The sequence below is a fragment of the Microtus ochrogaster genome, chromosome 8 (assembly GCF_000317375.1).
Source record: "Microtus ochrogaster isolate Prairie Vole_2 chromosome 8, MicOch1.0, whole genome shotgun sequence".
Classification (NCBI taxonomy): domain Eukaryota; kingdom Metazoa; phylum Chordata; class Mammalia; order Rodentia; family Cricetidae; genus Microtus; species Microtus ochrogaster.
Genome location: NC_022015.1, coordinates 38,623,809 through 38,641,908, shown reverse-complemented (window position 1 = coordinate 38,641,908; position 18,100 = coordinate 38,623,809). Strand labels below are relative to the sequence as shown.

The window sequence follows — 18,100 nt, the reverse complement described above, 5'->3', positions numbered from 1 at the left end:
TACACACAGACAGAGGCTGGCTGTTCCATGTGCACGCACACACACACACACACACGGGAAGGCTGGCTGTTCCATGTGCACACACACATGGGGAGGCTGGCTGTACCATGTGCACACACACGGGGAGGGTGGCTGCTGGCTTTTCATGGCTGAAGGTATACCTCTACCTCAGAGCAATCATAACAGTTCTGTGGTCATTGGTTTGCCTGAACTGTAGAGCACTGACCTGTGACCCCTGCTGTACTTGTATGAGGGTTCTCACACCTCAGATCAGGCATGCCACAGCTGTGTCCTGAGAATGCCCACCTTGACTCCATTTCTAGGTAGCCCCAGGCTTTCATTCCATACTCCCCACACACACCAAGGCCCTGTTTACTATATGGGGTCCAAGGATCATCAGAGCTGAGGGGCCCCTTGTTCCTGTGGTCCCCAGTGGGTACAGTCTAGTCTGTCCAAAGTGCAGGCAGCTGAATGACCCTGAATTTCAGTTTCCGGTCACTGGGACCTCAAGACCGGGAGCTCCTGGAGAGTCTTCTGGCCTCCTGGGTGCAATTTCCTTAGCAAAGATTGGCCTGACAAACGCCCTGCTGCCAGTGGAGAGGTACCCAAAGAGTGGGACAGCCCCGTGCCAGCCTTCTGGGACGCTTAGACTGGTCTGGGTGAGGTGGGGATAGCAACAGATCTTGGATCCTAGTACCAGCCTTTGTGTTCTAGGACCCATCAGGACGTAGGTTTTAAGAGGGAAGGGAAGGTGGCCTATTCCCAAGGCCCTACCCCGCACCACGGTTGTCGGTTATCTCCCAGTCCCGGGAGTAAACGATTCTGAGACACCTAGAAACTTCCCAAACGCCACCTTCCTTCTAGTCTCGTCCCCCCCCCCCCCAACAGCCCGAACTCAGCGGGGGCGGGACGGGACGGACAGTGGGCGGGGCGCTGCAGACCACGCCCACTCCCCTGCCTTTCGGAGCTGGAGTGAACTGCTCCCGCCGGCTGCCCGGGCTCAGATCCTAAACCGGCGCTGAGTGACCTGCCCACCAGGGTGAGTGTCCCGCGGGGCCGCGGAGTCTCAGCCCTGCCCTCGACCTGCCTCCTTTGCCCGGGCAGGGGTCCAGGCACCCCGCCCGACTCCGGGTGGAGGAAGCTCAGAGGCCACGCGCCGGTTTCAGGCCGTATGGGGTGCAGACAGGCCGCAAGGAGGAGCAGGAGGATGGGTTGCTAGCTCTGGGCAAGTTCGGCGTTCACCTCACCTGGCCTGAGCTCAGGGAGCCTCCTGCTGCGTCTGGTTCTTAGGGAGGGACCCATTCTACAGATGAGGAAACAGAGGCCACCTAACTAGGAAGTGGCGGGGCTCGGGGCGGATTCCAACTCCTTTCCTCGTGCCGTTATCCTCCAAAAGGCAGGGGCTGGGAGAAGAGGCTGAAGGAAGGACCAAGAAAGGGGTGCAGGAGTGAAACCGAGCTTCAGGGCATCCGGGGAAGGCTGGAGCACAAGCGGTGTGTGTGGGTTTATCCCGCGGATGATACCCTGCTGGCTGCAGGAGACAGGAGCTGTTAAATCCCAGTGCACAGTGTGGACTGCAGGGGGCAGGGAGGTACTTCCGTTTGTCTTGCATCGAGATGGTTGGGGTTCCGCGACTGGGTAAGCCCAGCGGTGTTGGTTATGGTGCTGGGACAGGTCAGAACGTGACCATCGTAGCAGCTTCCCGCTGGTCTCCAACAGACCTTTCTCTGGTTTGGGTCTAGCTGACCATGTGACCTTAGACTTCACCTGACTCAACCTGAGTTGACTCACCTATAAGATAAGGCTGGGGTGGGCCATTGTGGTGGTGGCTGCGGCAGACGGCTGCCCGGCATTGCAAGTCCTTAATACCAGCATTCTGGAGGCAGAGGCAGGCTGATCTCCAGCCTGATCTATGTAGTGAGTTCCAGGATAACCAGGGTACTTAGAAACCCTGTCTTAAAAAACAAAACAAAAACAAACAAACAAAAAACAAAAAAAAAAAGAATGAGCGAAAGAAAGAAAGAAAGAAAGAAAGAAAGAAAGAAAAAGGCCGTTGCCTTGGCGTGGTGGTATTTTTAGAAGATACAGAGGTTCTGTTCTTTAGCTCACCTCCCCCCTCACAGAGACCCGCCTGCCTCTGCCTCCTGGAACAAGCTCTTGTAGACCAGGCTGGCCTCTAACTCCCAGAGATCCTCCTGCCTCTGCCTCCTGAGCCCGGCAAGGCCGAGTCTTATTTAATGAAGAGGAAATACAGACCCAGAGAGGGCAAGTGACCTCCTTAGTGGCACAGAGTTGGTCACAATCTAGGCAGCACCCTAGAGACTTGGTGCCTAGCCCTCTGCTCTGTGGCCAGAGCCATGCTCTTGGGTGATGGCACCCAGCTCTTCCTGCCCACCATTGCCTGTTCAGGGCCTGTCTCTTCTGAAGTCTTTGGTTACCCTCTGAGTTATTTCTGCTCCCAGGCTAGGGACAGGACTGTGGTTCCCTTTTAAGTTAAGAAAACCAGGCCTTGGGGAGGAAGTGGCCTCTGGGCAGACCCATATAACAAGCTGGGCCCTAAAGTTCCTCTCCATTGTGTGCCGAAGAAACTGTCCCACTAGGACCCCTAGCTGCAGACCAGGGCCTGGGGAGAGTGGGCTTTGGGGGCAACTGCAGGGCCCACTGGAGTCCACTCTCATCAGGAAGTTTCTGTGCCTGCTGGGGTTGGAGCAAGGCCACCAGGCCTTCCTGTTCATTGCTCCACAGTTTCACTTTCATTGGTTTCAACACTAAAACTGTCCCCAACCCCGCAGGAAATGCTGGCAAGCCAGCTGGCCAAAAGCAGCTCCCAGCTGATCAACCTCTTCAGGTTGTTAGCCCCAGGAGACCTAGAGGGCACTCCACCCTCACCCCACTGCCTGTGTAGGGAGGCTGACTGGACGTGTCAGCTGTCACAGCCTCAGGACTAGAGCCTGGGATCCCAGGGATTAGCAGGAGTCTAGAGCAAGGGCAGGCTGAGAGAGGTTCTGGAGCACTGGGCGGAGCCAGTGTGTCTGGCCTCTGCTGGGCTGGCCTGGGACAAGGAGGCCATGGAAAGCTAGCTTAGAGACAATCTTCGTATCCATTCCACCTTGCTGGGCCTCAGTTTCTCTATCTGTCCAGTGGATGGGAGCAGGTGTATGGACGCCTGCCTGGAGAGGGCTCCTGACTAACCTTTTGCCTGTCCTAAGGATCATGGGTTCCATGTTCCGGAGTGAAGAGGTGGCCTTGGTCCAGCTCCTGCTGCCCACAGCGGCTGCCTACACCTGCGTGAGCCAGCTGGGTGAGCTGGGCCTCGTGGAGTTTAGAGACGTGAGTGGGGACAGAGTCTTGGGCAGGTAACCCACATCCAGAAGGGCCCTCTTAAGGCCCCTGGCCCTCTGGCCCCCTGCAGGAGCATCCCCCCCCCCTCCTAGCACAAGTGCTCTTCCCATGCCCACTGGCTTGGGTTGAGTCCGCTCCAGCTCATCTTTAGACTAACTGGGCACCTAGTGACGTTTTGGAGGCGATGCCTCAGGGCTGGACCCCAGAGCAGTGACCTCCTTGGTCTCCTCCCTGAGACTCTGAGTCCTCTGTATATCCTTCTCAGCTCAACGCATCCGTGAGTGCCTTCCAGAGGCGCTTTGTGGTGGATGTCCGGCGCTGCGAGGAGCTAGAGAAGACCTTCAGTAAGTTGGGCTCAGGCCCACTTTCCAGGCTGCCTTCCCGAAAGGAGACTGGGCAAACTTGGTCTGAGGGGAAGTACCTGGGTTACCCAGGTGAAAGGCAGAGACAGGGAGTGCAGGCAGAACCGACCAGAGTTGCTGCTGGGGTCTGTAGGGTGTCCTTACTCTGAGTGGGTGGAGCAGAGGCCCTACAGCGCTGTGGAGTAGCTTGGAGTCAGTCCACAACTCAGAATAAATGGCAGAAAACAAGAGGCATGGGCTGAATTTTCTCCTCTAGGTGGACTGGTGTGGGCAGAGGCTGGGGTCGAGGGCTGGGCTGCTTCTTCGTAGGCCAGAGGCGAGGGGAGAGCCCAGGGAGCAAAGCTTCCTGAACAGCAGTATGACTGGGGATTTTTCTGGAACTCTTTGACTCAGTGGATTAGTAATAGCACTTGACGAGCATTTGGGATCTCCCTGTATGTCTAGCAGCCCTTAGCTAATAGTAGCTATTAGATGGCATGACCCTGTGTGGCTTCCCCTTACCCCCCTTTCTGTGTCTAGCCTTCTTACAGGAAGAAGTACAGCGGGCTGGCCTGACACTGCCCCCACCTGAGGGGACACTGCCAGCACCACCTCCCCGAGAGCTGCTGCGAATCCAGGAGGAGACGGACCGCCTGGCCCAGGAGCTTCGGAATGTTCGAGGCAACCAGCAGGCACTGCGGGCCCAGCTGCACCAGCTGCAGCTCCACTCAGCTGTGCTCAGCCAGAGCCATGGCCCCCCGGTGAGCCCCAGCCAAGACAGGGACGGGGCAGAGACGACCTGGGCTGGGGCTCACAATGTCTCTTGTTGCCCAGATGGCAGCTGCCCACACTGAGGGACCCTCCTCTGAGAGAACGCCTCTGCTTCCAGATGCTCGGGGGCCACATGCAGACCTGAAGGTCAAGTGAGTGGAGTAGTTTGGCTTCTCCCATAAGCCAGAGAAGGGACAGGATGACCCCTGCGTCTCTGTGTGTGGGAGCATGCCCGGGGTGCTTCCTGCTGAGGTGGGTGGGATGGGAGGCTGCAGCCCCCCTCCAGCCCCGCTGGCAGCTTTGTGGCAGGTGCTGTGGAGCCCTACAAGGCTGCTGCCCTGGAGCGCCTGCTCTGGAGAGCCTGCCGCGGCTTCCTCATTGCCAGCTTTCGGGAGACGGAGGGGCAGCTGGAGGACCCGGTGACGGTGAGCTGATAAGGGGCGGGGTGAGGGGGGGTTGGGAGGAGCCAGGGCTCCAGGGATTAACTAAGCCTGACTCCCTCAGGGTGAGCCTGCAAGTTGGATGACCTTTGTCATCTCCTACTGGGGTGAGCAGATTGGTCAGAAGATCCGAAAGATCACAGACTGGTGAGCCTCGTGTGTGTGTGTGTGTGTGTGTGTGTGTGTGACCACTAGGTCTCCGTAGGTGTCCAGCCCCCTACTGCCGCGTTAGGCTCCCAGATAGCTATTGCTGACCCTGTGTACCCCAGGCCCCTGTAACACCACCAAATTTGTCCTGACCCCAGCTCTGCTTGGTGGCTTCCTAAAACCCCATCTCCCCATCAGCTTCCACTGTCACGTCTTCCCTTACCTGGAGCAAGAGGAAGCCCGGCATGCTGTGTTGCAGCAGCTGCAGCAGCAGAGTGAGGAGCTTCAGGAGGTGAGCACCCACGTGGCCTGATCCCCACAGCCTCCCTCACTGTCCCTTGTTTTTTTTTTTTTTTGGTTTTTCGAGACAGGGTTTCTCTGTGGTTTTGGAGCCTGTCCTGGAACTAGCTCTTGTAGACCAGGCTGGTCTCGAACTCACAGAGATCCACCTGCCTCTGCCTCCCGAGTGCTGGGATTAAAGTCGTGCGCCACCACCGCCCGGCTCACTGTCCCTTCTGATTGCCACTTTTGGTCCCAGGTCCTGGGGGAAGCAGAACGATTCCTGAGCCAGGTGTTGGGCCGGGTACAGCAGCTGCTGCCACCAGGGCAGGTGCAGATCCGCAAGATGAAGGCTGTATACTTGGCTCTCAATCAGTGCAGTGTGAGCACCACACACAAGTGCCTCATTGCCGAGGTGTGGTGTGCCACACGGGACCTGCCCACCCTCCAGCAGGCGCTCCAGGATGGCTCAGTGAGCATACGGGCTGCCAGGAATACATGCTTTCTTTGCTGTTCCTCCTTCTGCTCTCGGCACCTCAAGCTTCCAGTACCTCACCTTTGCCGTGGGATTGGGACGGGGGTCTCTTTCTTAGAAGTCCCTTCCCCCGGGGCATTACCCACATGGTCCTGGCCCCATAACCCTCCCTCCTCCAATTTCTCGGAGTCTCTGCAAGCTACACAAGAGAATTATAAAGTTGCGCTTCCAAAGCAGTGGTTATGTGACCTCAGGCCCCTTCCCAATGGTGGTGCCCAAGGGGACATTATAGCACACACCTGGTGGTGCAGAGCTGGTTCTCCAGAGTGGGCATAGGTCCCTCTCCTGGGCTACCTGATGAGAAGAGGCACACTTTCCTTTGGCAAATGCTGACAGGCTGACCAAGCTCCTCCACGCCATCCCATTGCCATGTTCAGTCTCGGCTGGGCCTGGGTGGGGGCTCCAGGGTTTCTGAAGCCTGCGCCATCAGCTTCTGCCTCTCTACCCCTGTGCACCCCAGAGCGAGGCAGGAGTGAGTGCTGTAGCTCACCGCATACCCAGCCGGGACATGCCTCCGACCCTCATCCGGACCAACCGCTTCACCGCCAGCTTCCAGGGCATTGTGGATGCCTATGGTGTGGGCCGCTATCGAGAAGTCAACCCTGGTGAGAGCCACTGCATCCTCAGTAGGGACCGGCCTTCTCAGCTTCTGTCCGGATCTCAGGGAGGCCTTTGCCTTTGGGGTACACACTTTGAGAGGGCTAGGAGCTGGGCCCACCCCATCCTCTTGCAATAGAGGCTTATTCCCCAGTTTGCTTTAGTCCCCATCGGGACTTTATATTTATTTCTGCTGTTAAATCCACAAGGAGCCAGCAAGGATCAGTCCAGGAACCAGGCTTGGGAGGGGCTTGAAGTCTAGCTCACTGGTTTTGATGAGTTTCTTAGTTTCTGTGGGTCTCGTTTTTTCCCGGTCTATAACGCAAGAGTAGTAGCACAAACCTTAGAGAAGTGTTGGGAAGGCTGGTGGCTGTCGGAGTGCCCCGAGCAGCCTGTAGTTGCGGCGCAGTTGGCTGCACTGCATTTTTAGGAAGTTGGGATAACTGGTGAGGGTGGAGCTCAGTTGATAGTGCTTGTAAGTTTACGAAGTCCCGGGCCCAATCCTCAGCAGAAACTGAGCACAGGATCCCAGCACACAGGAGGATCAGGAATTCAGAGTCAGGCTGGAGAGATGGCTCAGAGGTTAAGAGCACTGGCTGCTCTTCCAGAGGTCCTGAGTTCAACTCCCAGCAACCACATAGTGGCTCACAACTATCTGTGTCAGGATCTCATGCCCTCTTCTGGCATGTAGATATACATGCAGAGAACTCATACATAAAATATAAATAAATAAAAATTTTCAACAACTACAAATATTTATTAAAAAAAAAAACCAGTCATGGGCGATGGTGGCGCACAACTTTAATCCCAGCACTTGGGAGGCAGAGGAAGATGCATCTCTGAGTTTGAGGCCAGCCTTGTCTATAGAGCGAGTTCTAGGATAGCTAGAGCTACACAGAGAAACCCTGTCTTGAAAAAAAAACCAAATAAATAAATAGGAAGATAAAATTTTCAGTTATCTTCAGCTACATAGAAAGTTCAAGGCTCAGCCAGGTGGTGGTGGCGCACGCCTTTAATCCCAGCCTTTAATCCTAGCACTCAGGCGGCACAGGCAGGCAGATCTCTGTGAGTTTGAGGCCAGCCTGGTCTACAAGAGTGAGTTCCACATCATTTTTTAAAAATATTTATTTATTTATTTATTTATCTATCTATTTATTTATTTATTATGTATACAATATTCTGTGTGCATGTCTGCAGACCAGAAGAGGGCACCAGACCTCTTTACAGATGGTTGTGAGCCACCATGTGGTTGCCAGGAATTGTACTCAGGACCTTTGGAAGAGCAGACAATGCTCTTAACTTTTGAGCCCTCTCTCCCGCCCCCCCCTTTTTTTTTTTTTTTTTTTTTTTTTTTTTTTTTTTTTTTTTTTGTTTTCTGATTCTGAGACAGTTTCTCTATATAATGGTCTTGGCTGTCATTGAACTCACTTTGTAGACCAGAATGGCCTCAAACTAACAGAGATCCTCCTGCCTCTACCTCCCAAGTACTGGGATTAAAGGTGTGCACCACCACCGCCTGGCCCATGCCCAGTTCTTTAAGTCACAGTCTGAGGTGCTGGTGGTAGGGCCACAGTCTAGCTGCTGAAGGGATAACAAATGAGCCCATGATTAGATGTGTGCACTAGGGCTCTCCTCCCAACCCTAGTTCCTGAGATTAGCTTAACCAGTTTGGCCTTCTGGAACTTGCTTACTGCCCACCAGGACCACCTGGCTCTCCGTCCTTTGGATATTTATATGTGAAGCTTTTTTTGTTCTTCCCCCTTTTTGATTTGTTTAGCACTGTTGTTTGTTTTGTTGTTGTTACTGTTGTTGTTTTTGGCTTGGTTTTTGGCTTTTTTGAGACAGGGTTTCTCTCTGTTGTCCTGGCTGTCCTGGAGTTCTCTACGTAGACCAGGCTGGCCTTGAACTCACAGTATCTGCCTACCTCTGCCTCCTTAGAGCTAATTAAAGGCGCGTGCCACCAGACAGGGTCCTACACTATACTGCAGGTTGACCTTGAGCTCGTGGCAATTCTCCTGCCTTGGCTTCCTGAGTGCTAGAATTACAGGTACGAGCCATCATGCCTAGCTTAAAGATCTTAAATGTAATAGTTGGGACCAGAGAGATGGTTCATTGAGTAAAGCTTGTCAGTAAGTCTGACAATCTGAGTTCAATTTCCAGAACTCAGGAGAGCCTTCTATTACAAGTTCTCTGACCTTCACACACGCACACCTTCCCGATAATAAATTAGCAAATGTTTTTAAGAAAACACTTATCAACAGCTGGGAAGCTGCTAGGCCAGCAAAGCCTGAAGACCACCAGTGGCTCTTCAGAGCCTATGTAGGCCCAGCAGTGCATGGCTGTAACTCCAATGGTGGTGACATGGGAGCTGGGGCCAGGCAGCTCCCTGGCGAAGTTCCAGGATAATGACAAACACTGTCATGATGGAAAGGCTTCTGGGAAATGACACCTAGTGTCCTCTGACCCCACCCACATCCACACACAAGCACACACAAACAAAGCAATAGCAATCAGGAGGGTCACTTCTGGAGTTCAAGACCATCCTGGGCCACTCAGCAGCAGCTCCAGCTTTAACTGCAGGTGGAACTGTTCCACCTGTGCCCACAGCCTGTCACCTGCAGGCCTGCAAGGTGGCACTGGGATCTCCATTTTATGGGTGGAGAAGCAGGCAGATGGGGCTGACACTGTGATCCTTGCCTCACGAACACGCTCTTGACAGGTCTTGCCCCCCCCCCCCCCCCCCGTGGGAATCAGCCTGACTGTCTCCTGTCTGCCTACAGCTCCTTATACCATCATCACCTTCCCCTTTCTCTTCGCTGTGATGTTTGGTGACGTGGGTCACGGACTGCTCATGTTTCTCTTCGCCTTGGCCATGGTCCTCACGGAGAACCGGCCAGCCGTGAAAGCCGCACAAAATGAGGTACGAACCATCCATGCCTGGCCGGGGTAGAGGACAGGACAGCGTTGAGCAGCCTCTCATCACACCATCTCCCTTACTCCCCCAGATCTGGCAGACCTTCTTCGGGGGGCGCTACTTACTCTTGCTGATGGGCCTGTTCTCCATCTACACTGGCTTCATCTACAACGAGTGTTTCAGCCGCGCCACTACCATTTTCCCCTCGGGCTGGAGTGTGGCCGCCATGGCCAACCAGTCAGGCTGGAGGTAGGACCTATGTCCCTACCCACCTAGGGCCCCTGGTCCACTGCGCAACCCTGACACCATTTACTATCACTGCAGTGACAAGTATCTGTCCCAGCATCCCATGCTCACCCTGAACCCCAACATCACCGGTGTCTTCCTGGGACCGTATCCCTTTGGCATTGACCCGGTAAGTGGGGCCACACTGGTGCATGTGAGTGGTGGAGGCCGTTGGGAGGCTGGCCAGGGTGCCACAGCTCCATCTGTCCACTGCCCCCTTTGGCAGTTGGCACTGGACACTTTCTGTGCTAAGGCTGGCACACAGGCAGAGAGGCCTGTAAAAATAGTATCCAGACTGCAGGTCATGGTGCACAGGTGTGATTCAAACACTTGGGAGGGAGTTCTGGTTGGGTTCATCGGGGAGCAGGAAGGTGATGAGACAACTGGGGGTGCCCTGGCAAAACTGACCATGGTGTCCCTCAGTACCCACTTCTCCCACTGCCCCAGATCTGGAGCCTGGCTACCAACCACCTGAGCTTCCTCAACTCTTTCAAGATGAAGATGTCTGTCATCCTTGGGGTCACCCATATGGCCTTCGGGGTGTTTCTCAGCATCTTCAACCACATGTGAGCCCGAGCTGCCAGTGGGAATGGGCAGTGTCCTCGTGGGGCCAGGAGTGTTCTGTGACCTGTCTCTTCCCACAGGCACTTTGGCCAGGCACACCGGCTCCTGCTAGAGACCTTGCCCGAACTCATCTTCCTGCTGGGCCTCTTTGGCTATCTTGTGTTCCTCATTGTCTACAAGTGGCTGCAGGTCTCAGCTGCCAGCGCCTCCACGGCTCCCAGCATCCTCATTCACTTTATCAATATGTTCCTCTTTGCCCAAAGCCCGACCAATCAGCCACTCTTCCATGGGCAGGTAGGCTCAGACCCTTTTCCCTGGGGACTTTAGTCCTGGGGCCACCTGGACCTGCAGAGCCATTTGAGAAATGGCTTGTGGGCCAGAATCCCTGCAGACAATGATGTCCAAGGTGATGGCCTTACCAGGGGGTGCTGGGAACCTCAAGTCCCTTCTCAGGGGTCCCATACCAAGCCACTCATCGCATGCACACACTGTGTGTGGTGGCCTTACCCTCTGCCCACAGGAAGTGGTACAGTATGTGCTGGTGGTCCTGGCTTTGGCCACTGTTCCTATCCTGTTGCTGGGCACACCCTTGTACCTGCTGCGGCAGCACCGTCACAGAAATACTCAGAGAAGGCCGGTAGGCCAACAGGTAGAAATAGGGAGGAGTACGGGGAAGGAGGGCCGCGTGGGAGGTACTCCTTGCTTCCCTGTGGCCCCATGTGGCTGGGTGGGTGGTATGGGCAGGTGACATGGGCTGTCTCTGGGGCTGGAGCTGTTGATGCTACCTACCTGCTGCTCTTAGGACAAGGACAGCGACAAGCTTCTGGCCTCTTCCGATGCTTCCACCTCGGAGAATACCTGGAGCCCTGATGAGGAGAAGGCTGGGATCCCAGGGGATGATGAGGAAGCTGAGGTCGGTGGGTGTAGCACTTCCTTGTTGGGAGGGGGCTGCCAGCCTCAGCTGCTGTCTCACTGCCTCTTATCGTGCAGTTTGTCCCCTCTGAGGTCTTTATGCACCAGGCCATCCACACCATTGAATTCTGCCTGGGCTGCATCTCCAACACAGCCTCCTACTTGCGTCTCTGGGCCCTGAGCCTAGCCCATGCCCGTGAGTGACCTTTCTCCCAGGCATCCATATCCTACCCTGTCAAACTGGGTTCCCCTCAGAGGTGCCTCACCAGCTCCAGGGAGGATTCAAGGATGCTACTGTGGGTGGGGATGCTAACAGGCATTGCCCCATCCTTGATCCCACTGTCCCCTTGTTTATGTGCAGAGCTATCTGAGGTCCTGTGGGCCATGGTGATGCGCATAGGCCTGGGTATGGGTCGAGAGATGGGCGTGGCAGCAGTGGTGCTGGTCCCTGTGTTTGCTGCCTTTGCTGTGTTGACTGTGGCCATCTTGCTAGTGATGGAAGGGCTCTCAGCCTTCTTGCATGCCCTGCGGTTGCACTGGTGAGCGCACCCGTAGTGAGCCCTGGCATGGAGGGGAGTGGGTGGCATTCTCCTCACTGGCCCCTTTCTCACCCCCAGGGTGGAGTTCCAGAACAAGTTCTACTCAGGTACTGGCTACAAGCTCAGTCCCTTCACCTTCACTGTGGACAATGAGTAAATCCGCTGTGATCCCTGCCTCTCCAAATCGGGAAAGGAATAAAGAACTGGCTGGCCCAGGAACTTTGCCTTAGTCGTCTCTGGGCTATGGGACTGGGCAGACACTACAATGGTCAGGGCTCTGGATTCCCAATATGCTGGATACTTAGAACACCTTCAGCTGAGGTGGTGGGCAGGAGGCACTGGTCTAGGACCTAAGACTTTTAGAAGTAGCTGTGAGAACCCATGAACACATCCACAGACTCTTTGGGTACAAAAGAGTTATCTAGGGTTAAGAAGGGACATTCTAGTTATGTGGGAGGAGGCATACAAACTGGCTGACTTCAGGCCCTGCCTCCCTGAAATCCTAAGGTCCTCTTCTCTCCATCTTTGGCTGAGGTGGGAGTGCATGTTGGAGACTAGAGGCCCTGTTTTCCAGCCAAGTTACAAAGTAGTTCATGCAGCTGAAGGCCCAGCAACGAAGGCTGCTTTGAGGCCAGAGCTGCTCTGGGCACAGCTAGCCACAACGGTCCTGGCCAAGCTGCAGGGAGGGGTGTGGCCTGTGCAGGGTTGGGAATAGCAGTCTTTTAGACAGTTCACATGCTTGGCAGACTAAGCTAAGTGTAACAGAGCTGGGCAGAAGAGCTGTGGATGATTCCCAGGAGACACCAGTAGGTCTACCCTAGCTCTGACACTTACCTGCTTGGACAGGCTATTCTGGTTGCCATGGGAACAACATTGCCATAGCACTAGCAAGCACTGTCCTGGTAGTCATCCCCACTAATGGGTGTGATCAGGCTTGGATGGACCTGATCCCTGCTCACTTGACCAGTCAGAAGTCCTGGAAAGGCTCAGCACAAGGACAGGAATCAGCAGGCAGGAAGGGGACAGGGCTACAGAGGTGATTTGGGAAAGACACTGTCACCACTGGGAAGGTTCAGGAAAGCATGGGGTGGTTAAGAGCCTTACTGCTCTTGCAGAAGACCCAAGTTTGGTTCCCAGCACTCACTTGGGCAGCTCACAACTGCCTGTGACTCCAGTTCCAGGACATCCTATTCCTCTGGCCTTCTGGGACACTCATACTATGTGTAGCTACCCCTGCCCCACCACATAATTAAAGATAAGATCATGAGGCGTGATCAAGCAGATGGTGAAGGAGTCTGTTATTCGAGTCAGCTGGTGAGAAGCCACTATGAGACAGGACAAGCAGCCATGGTCACGTTCATCCTAAGCTCCAGTGGAGAGTTCCAAGAGAGGTTAGTGTTCCTGCTGAAGTTGTATTGGTCAGAGTAATAGGGACAACTGCAGCTTCCTCTGCTGCTGTCTAGGCCTTAACTCCTGGCGAAGCAGGAAGGGTGGGCGATCCCAGGATCTTTGCTATCTGGGGTCATGGAAACACCAGCATGTGGTGTCACAGAGCATGAGGTGTGATGAGGAGGAGGGTACCTAATCCGCCATTCGTCACATGGAGAACAAGGCACTGACATACATGCAGGGTCACAGCCTGAGGTTTATTTTTCTGTATAATACAGTCTTGGTGGTAGCAGAAATATGTGCACAAAACAATTCAGAATTCAGAGTAAAAAAAAAATTCTAAGTTTATCCCATTGGGCATTTAATGTACATGGATTTCACAGCTCTAGTCCACCTGCACCCCGGTACCCCACATACAGCTGCTGTCTCCCAGTGGCACCAGATGGGAAGCAGCTTTGGAGAATCCTGGACAGATATCCAAGTTCCAGGCTAGGCAGAGGGAAGGCAAGAAAGGCTGAGGAAGCTGGCCCCACTGTTCCTCCCCAGTCAGGAGACAACTGACGTCACGGCCAGTCAGTGACACTGGCCCATGTACTCATGCGTAGGCAGGCACAGGAAGGCTGCAGCTACTTTCTGCAGATGTAGCTCAAGTGTACCTGCTTCTCCAGGAAGTCTGCCCATCCACAGACCCCACGGCTCAGGCTAGACCCGATGAGATACTTCACAGTATGTCTGCTCACTCGCCTTTCAGAAGCATCACCAACAACACACTGTCACATTGTCATCTACAAAGCCCGGTCACAGGTGTGTTGCAGTACATTAATATCCTAAGTCAGCGCTTGGAGTACCCAAATGGCACTGCTCTGTCTGGCTGGGGCCGTATATGGCTGAAAGCTGCAGCCATGCAGCCAAAAGGCCTCCAGGTTAGGTGGGTTCTGAGCTATTGCACTATTGTACTATATTTCTGCTTCCAATCATGGTTCAGAGTCCTAGTGAGAGCGTAAACAAAGATGAAAGAAATGTTACTCCACTTTAATATAGTCTGTAGTATCATACACATCGATGCTCAGTAGTGAGCCATCCAGACCTTCTGCCCAGGGCAGTGGGCACAGCAACGCTCCACCGAGGGCCTGGCACAGCCGCCTCCTGCAGTCCAGTGGTGAAGAGTGGAGTCATCCCATTCACACCCCAAGCTTCTTCTTCTGGTCAAAGTAGGCATCGAACCTGGCTTGGGCATATTCCTGAGAGACAGCAAGCAGCACTGTGTGGTCAGGTAGACCTGACCTGGAAACTCATGCCTGTACCTCTAAGTGCCTAACTTGCTGCTGTGGACCGCCACACCACAGAAGCACACCTGCATGCCTGGTGCCCATCCTTGTTCTGAAGCCCGTTCCATCTAACAGTATCATCCGATCACCACAATTCATTTATCACACCACAGAGCATGCGAGGAGGACAAGGGACAGCCTGCTACAGTCAGTTCTCTTCCCCCACGTGGGCACTAAATACTAGGTATCAGGAAGCTTACTGGCAGAGGCCTTTGCCTGCTGAACCATCTTGCTGACCCCCAAATCCGCTTTAATTTAAGTATCCACATTTTTCCTGTCTTTGCCTGATGGCATCATTACCAAACCTCTCATCTAAAATAGAGTCACCCTAGTATGGGTGTGACCTGTCGCAAGACAAAAGAGTCCATGTCAAGAACAAAGACAGGGCCGGGCGGTGGTGGCGCATACCTTTAATCCCAGCACTCGGGAGGCAGAGGCAGGCGGATCTCTATGAGTTCGAGACCAGCCTGGTCTACGAGAGCTAGTTCCAGGACAGGCTCCAAAACCACAGAGAAACCCTGTCTTGAAAAACAAACAAACAAACAAACAAACAAAAAGAACAAAGACAGCTCTAGTGTTAGAGCAGATGACAGTCTAACTTACAATGGCGTCTGCCTCCAACATGAAGCTGGGTATCTGAGGTTGGAGTACAGCGTGGTGACAAGAATATACATCCTTATTGTGGGAGGCGTCACAGTCACCTTTCTTCACTTAGTGACCCAGCTAGCACTTGGCTGGAGCTGGCAAGCAGCACCTATAGCCCTCGAGTGAGGCAGCTAACACCAGCAAAAAGGGTTTCCAGAGCCAAACTAACCTGGCGCTACCAGGTCACCAAATGCTCCTGCCAAGCATTCACAAACTACAGTCTTTCCTTGCAGCCAAAAAAGAAAAAAGAAAAAACTGCGCCTGAAACATACCATGTACCCGAATTCAATGGATGAAATCTTGGCCTGTACAATGGACCAAAGTCCCCAGAGGAAATGGGAGGCGAGGGCAAATCTGTAATCACAAAAGTCAGAAGCACATAAGTCATGCAAGGTCAGTCAGGGAACCAAAGACATCATACCCATGGCCATGCTACCAAGGATCTCTCTTAATGCATTAAGAGCTGTTGCCTTGGCCCTTTTGTGGGACTGTATGTGAAGGGTCTGGACTCTTCCCACCTCTACCACGGGAATGCTTACTGGTGTGATTGCATTCAGCTGCCTGGCCAGGGAACACAGGACACTGGGGTGGCCATGCTCTGCTGCAGGGGAGTATATAGAACCCAGCTGATAGAAGCTCCTGAAAACCCACCCTGTGCACTCAGAAGGAAGCTGTTCCCTGAGCAGGAGCTTCTCCAGCCCACAGTCACCCACACCGTCCTCTCCTACTGATGTTAGGACAGCAGCAGGTGAGTAGAGCCACGTCAGCATCTCCAGTCTCAGGACAAAACCGCACCGACTGGCAGCAACTTTACAAGGCAAAGCTTACCTGTTGACCTCAAGCAGCATGTCCTCTTTTGTAGCGGACTGCTCTTCACCACTGAGGCTTTCAAAATCATTCTGGAATGCAGCCAAGTAACTAGAAATAAAATGGAGCTTAAAAAAGAATTGACTGTGTTAGGATGGATGACGGTTAAAACAAACACTGCTAAAGCTACTACAAACACGCCTATCACACAGGCTGCCGCTGCCTTTGTACTGCCAGAGTGAGAACAGCAAGGTCATGGTGATTTCTGACCCTGACCCAGGGGATCCGATGCCCTCTTTTGGCCTCTGCAGGCACTGTATACCCATAGAGAACAGACAGATATTCATGCCAAGAAAACACCCTTACACACAGAAATTCAAAATAAGAACTCCAGGATTCCATGCACTATAAAGTATCTACAATGGATTATGGGGGGAAAGCTCTATATTACTACAACATACACAGAGCTAATATCTGACAGAGCCCCACACACACACTATCTTTCCTTCTGTTATTTATTTATGTGGTGCTGGGATCAAATCGAGGGTTCCGCACAAGCTGGTCAAGCTCCCTCTGACTAAGAGAGACATCCCCTGCATCATCTCAACAGTTCAGAAAAATTTAACTAGAAAGTAACTTGCACATTATTCTAAAGTTTTAGCACCGTCTTTGATCACCACAGTCTGCCCCTGGCTGATATTCCCTCCTCCCAGCTATTCTGACAGCTCTGAAATCTGGAGCTATCCACCCTCTGGGTCCAGCTTCTCTTCCAACAAGCCTAGGACCAATGCTGTCACCTGTGCTCTGCTCCCCAACCCCAGAAGCTTGGCTGCCTAGCTTTGGACACATTCAAGTTCGTCTCCAACAGCCTTAAAATGTGTGCAGACAGCCGGGCGATGGTGGCGCATGCCTTTAATCCCAGCACTTGGGAGGCAGAGGCAGGCGGATCTCTGTGAGTTCGAGACCAGCCTGGTCTACAGAGCTAGTTCCAGGACAGGCTCCAAAGCCACAGAGAAACCCTGTCTCGAAAAACAAAACAAAAAAAAAAACAAAAAAAAAATGTGTGCAGACAGAGTGATGACACTTTTCGATATCTTAGCAAGCTCCCATTTGAAGGGCCAGCCCTGGAATGGAGTGTAATTCCTGAAGCCTCTTCATGGAGCTCCCGATGCTCCTTGGCTGATCTGCAGCAGTGGCTTGTTCACATCTGTCCTCACAGGGAGCATTTGAGCCACCATCCTGCAGCTGTGGAATTCTAGGTGAGTTTGGCTTGCTCATTCCCTGTCCACTTTCAGGACCAAACCCCAATAAGCTTCCACCCAGGATTCAGAGATAGGCTGAGAAATGAGAGAATCCCAGGAGCATAATTCCCACAAGAAATAATACTCCACATAACCAGCGTCCTCCTGAGATTCAGGATGAGAAAGGAACCATTCACAGGGACTCTTTTCCTCCAATTACACACAGGATGCTCAGTCTAGCACACAGGCCTAGGAAGTGGGGCTTTTGGCAAACACTGGAGGAACCATAGGAGGTCTGCCACCTCCTAACTGAACCAGGTGTCTACAGCACAGGGAGTTACCAAAATATGGACCCAGATGTTCAGTATGCATCCCACATCAACAGAACAAAACTTAATTATTGTCTTGTGGTGGGTGGTAGTGGTGGCACACGCCTTTAAGCCCAGCACTCAGGGGGCAGAAGCAGGCAGATCTCTATGAATTCAAGATCAACCTGGTCTATAGAACAAGTTATAGGATAGCCAGGGCTACACAGTCCTGTTTTGAAAAACCAAACCAATACAAAACTTACTACTGTTATTAGGGATTGAACCCAGGGCTTCTTACACACTACCAAATGCTTCCACTGATCTACAGCACTCCTCTTTACTATGATGCATTGTACTGCAGTGTAGCCGAGGCTCACAATTCTCTTCCCCCTCTTCCTAAGCAGCCCCATCCAAAATGATGCTTTTAACAAAGTAAAAGGATTTTCCTAAGACTTTTTTGCCATAATTTAAGCAGAGCTATCATGGGGCTGGAATGTGGCTGAGTAGTATAGAATACCCATCCGGCATGTAAAGAGGTCCCAACTTCAGTCCCTAGAAAAAAACCACTCTCCTTCCCTCTTTCTCTCTTAAATGAATATATAGACTATCTTTTAAACTTTTTTTTTTTTTTTATTTTCGAGACAGGGTTTCTCCTTAGCTTTTGGTTCCTGTCCTGGAACTAGCTCTTGTAGACCAGGCTGGCCTCGAACTCCCAG

The 18,100-nt window shown here is 53.1% G+C and overlaps 2 protein-coding genes across 4 annotated transcripts in view; one reads left to right on the top strand and one right to left on the bottom strand.

The window, feature by feature from the left end:
- Positions 1–978: 978 nt before the first annotated feature.
- Tcirg1 (T cell immune regulator 1, ATPase H+ transporting V0 subunit a3) lies at positions 979–11,892 on the top strand. The gene is made up of 20 exons (XM_026781732.1): positions 979–1,039; positions 3,210–3,330; positions 3,608–3,686; positions 4,224–4,444; positions 4,518–4,606; positions 4,753–4,879; positions 4,959–5,041; positions 5,240–5,333; positions 5,580–5,792; positions 6,316–6,460; positions 9,233–9,372; positions 9,458–9,615; positions 9,691–9,781; positions 10,099–10,217; positions 10,296–10,509; positions 10,736–10,852; positions 11,018–11,128; positions 11,206–11,323; positions 11,489–11,666; positions 11,745–11,892. The coding sequence occupies exons 2-20, from the start codon at positions 3,214–3,216 to the stop codon at positions 11,821–11,823; spliced, it is 2,493 nt and encodes an 830-aa protein (XP_026637533.1). The 5' UTR covers positions 979–1,039; positions 3,210–3,213; the 3' UTR covers positions 11,824–11,892.
- A 1,401-nt stretch (positions 11,893–13,293) lies between these two features.
- Positions 13,294–18,100, bottom strand: part of Chka (choline kinase alpha) — a 56,302-nt gene continuing 51,495 nt past the window's right edge. For all 3 annotated transcript variants that reach the window (XM_026781163.1, XM_005351625.2, XM_005351626.2), the window contains 3 exons: positions 15,857–15,963; positions 15,301–15,382; positions 13,294–14,296 (listed from right to left, as the gene is read on the bottom strand). In XM_026781163.1, coding sequence (XP_026636964.1) covers positions 14,237–14,296; positions 15,301–15,382; positions 15,857–15,963 — 249 coding nt within the window. In that variant the 3' untranslated portion in view covers positions 13,294–14,236. The remainder of the gene's footprint in view (positions 14,297–15,300; positions 15,383–15,856; positions 15,964–18,100) is intronic.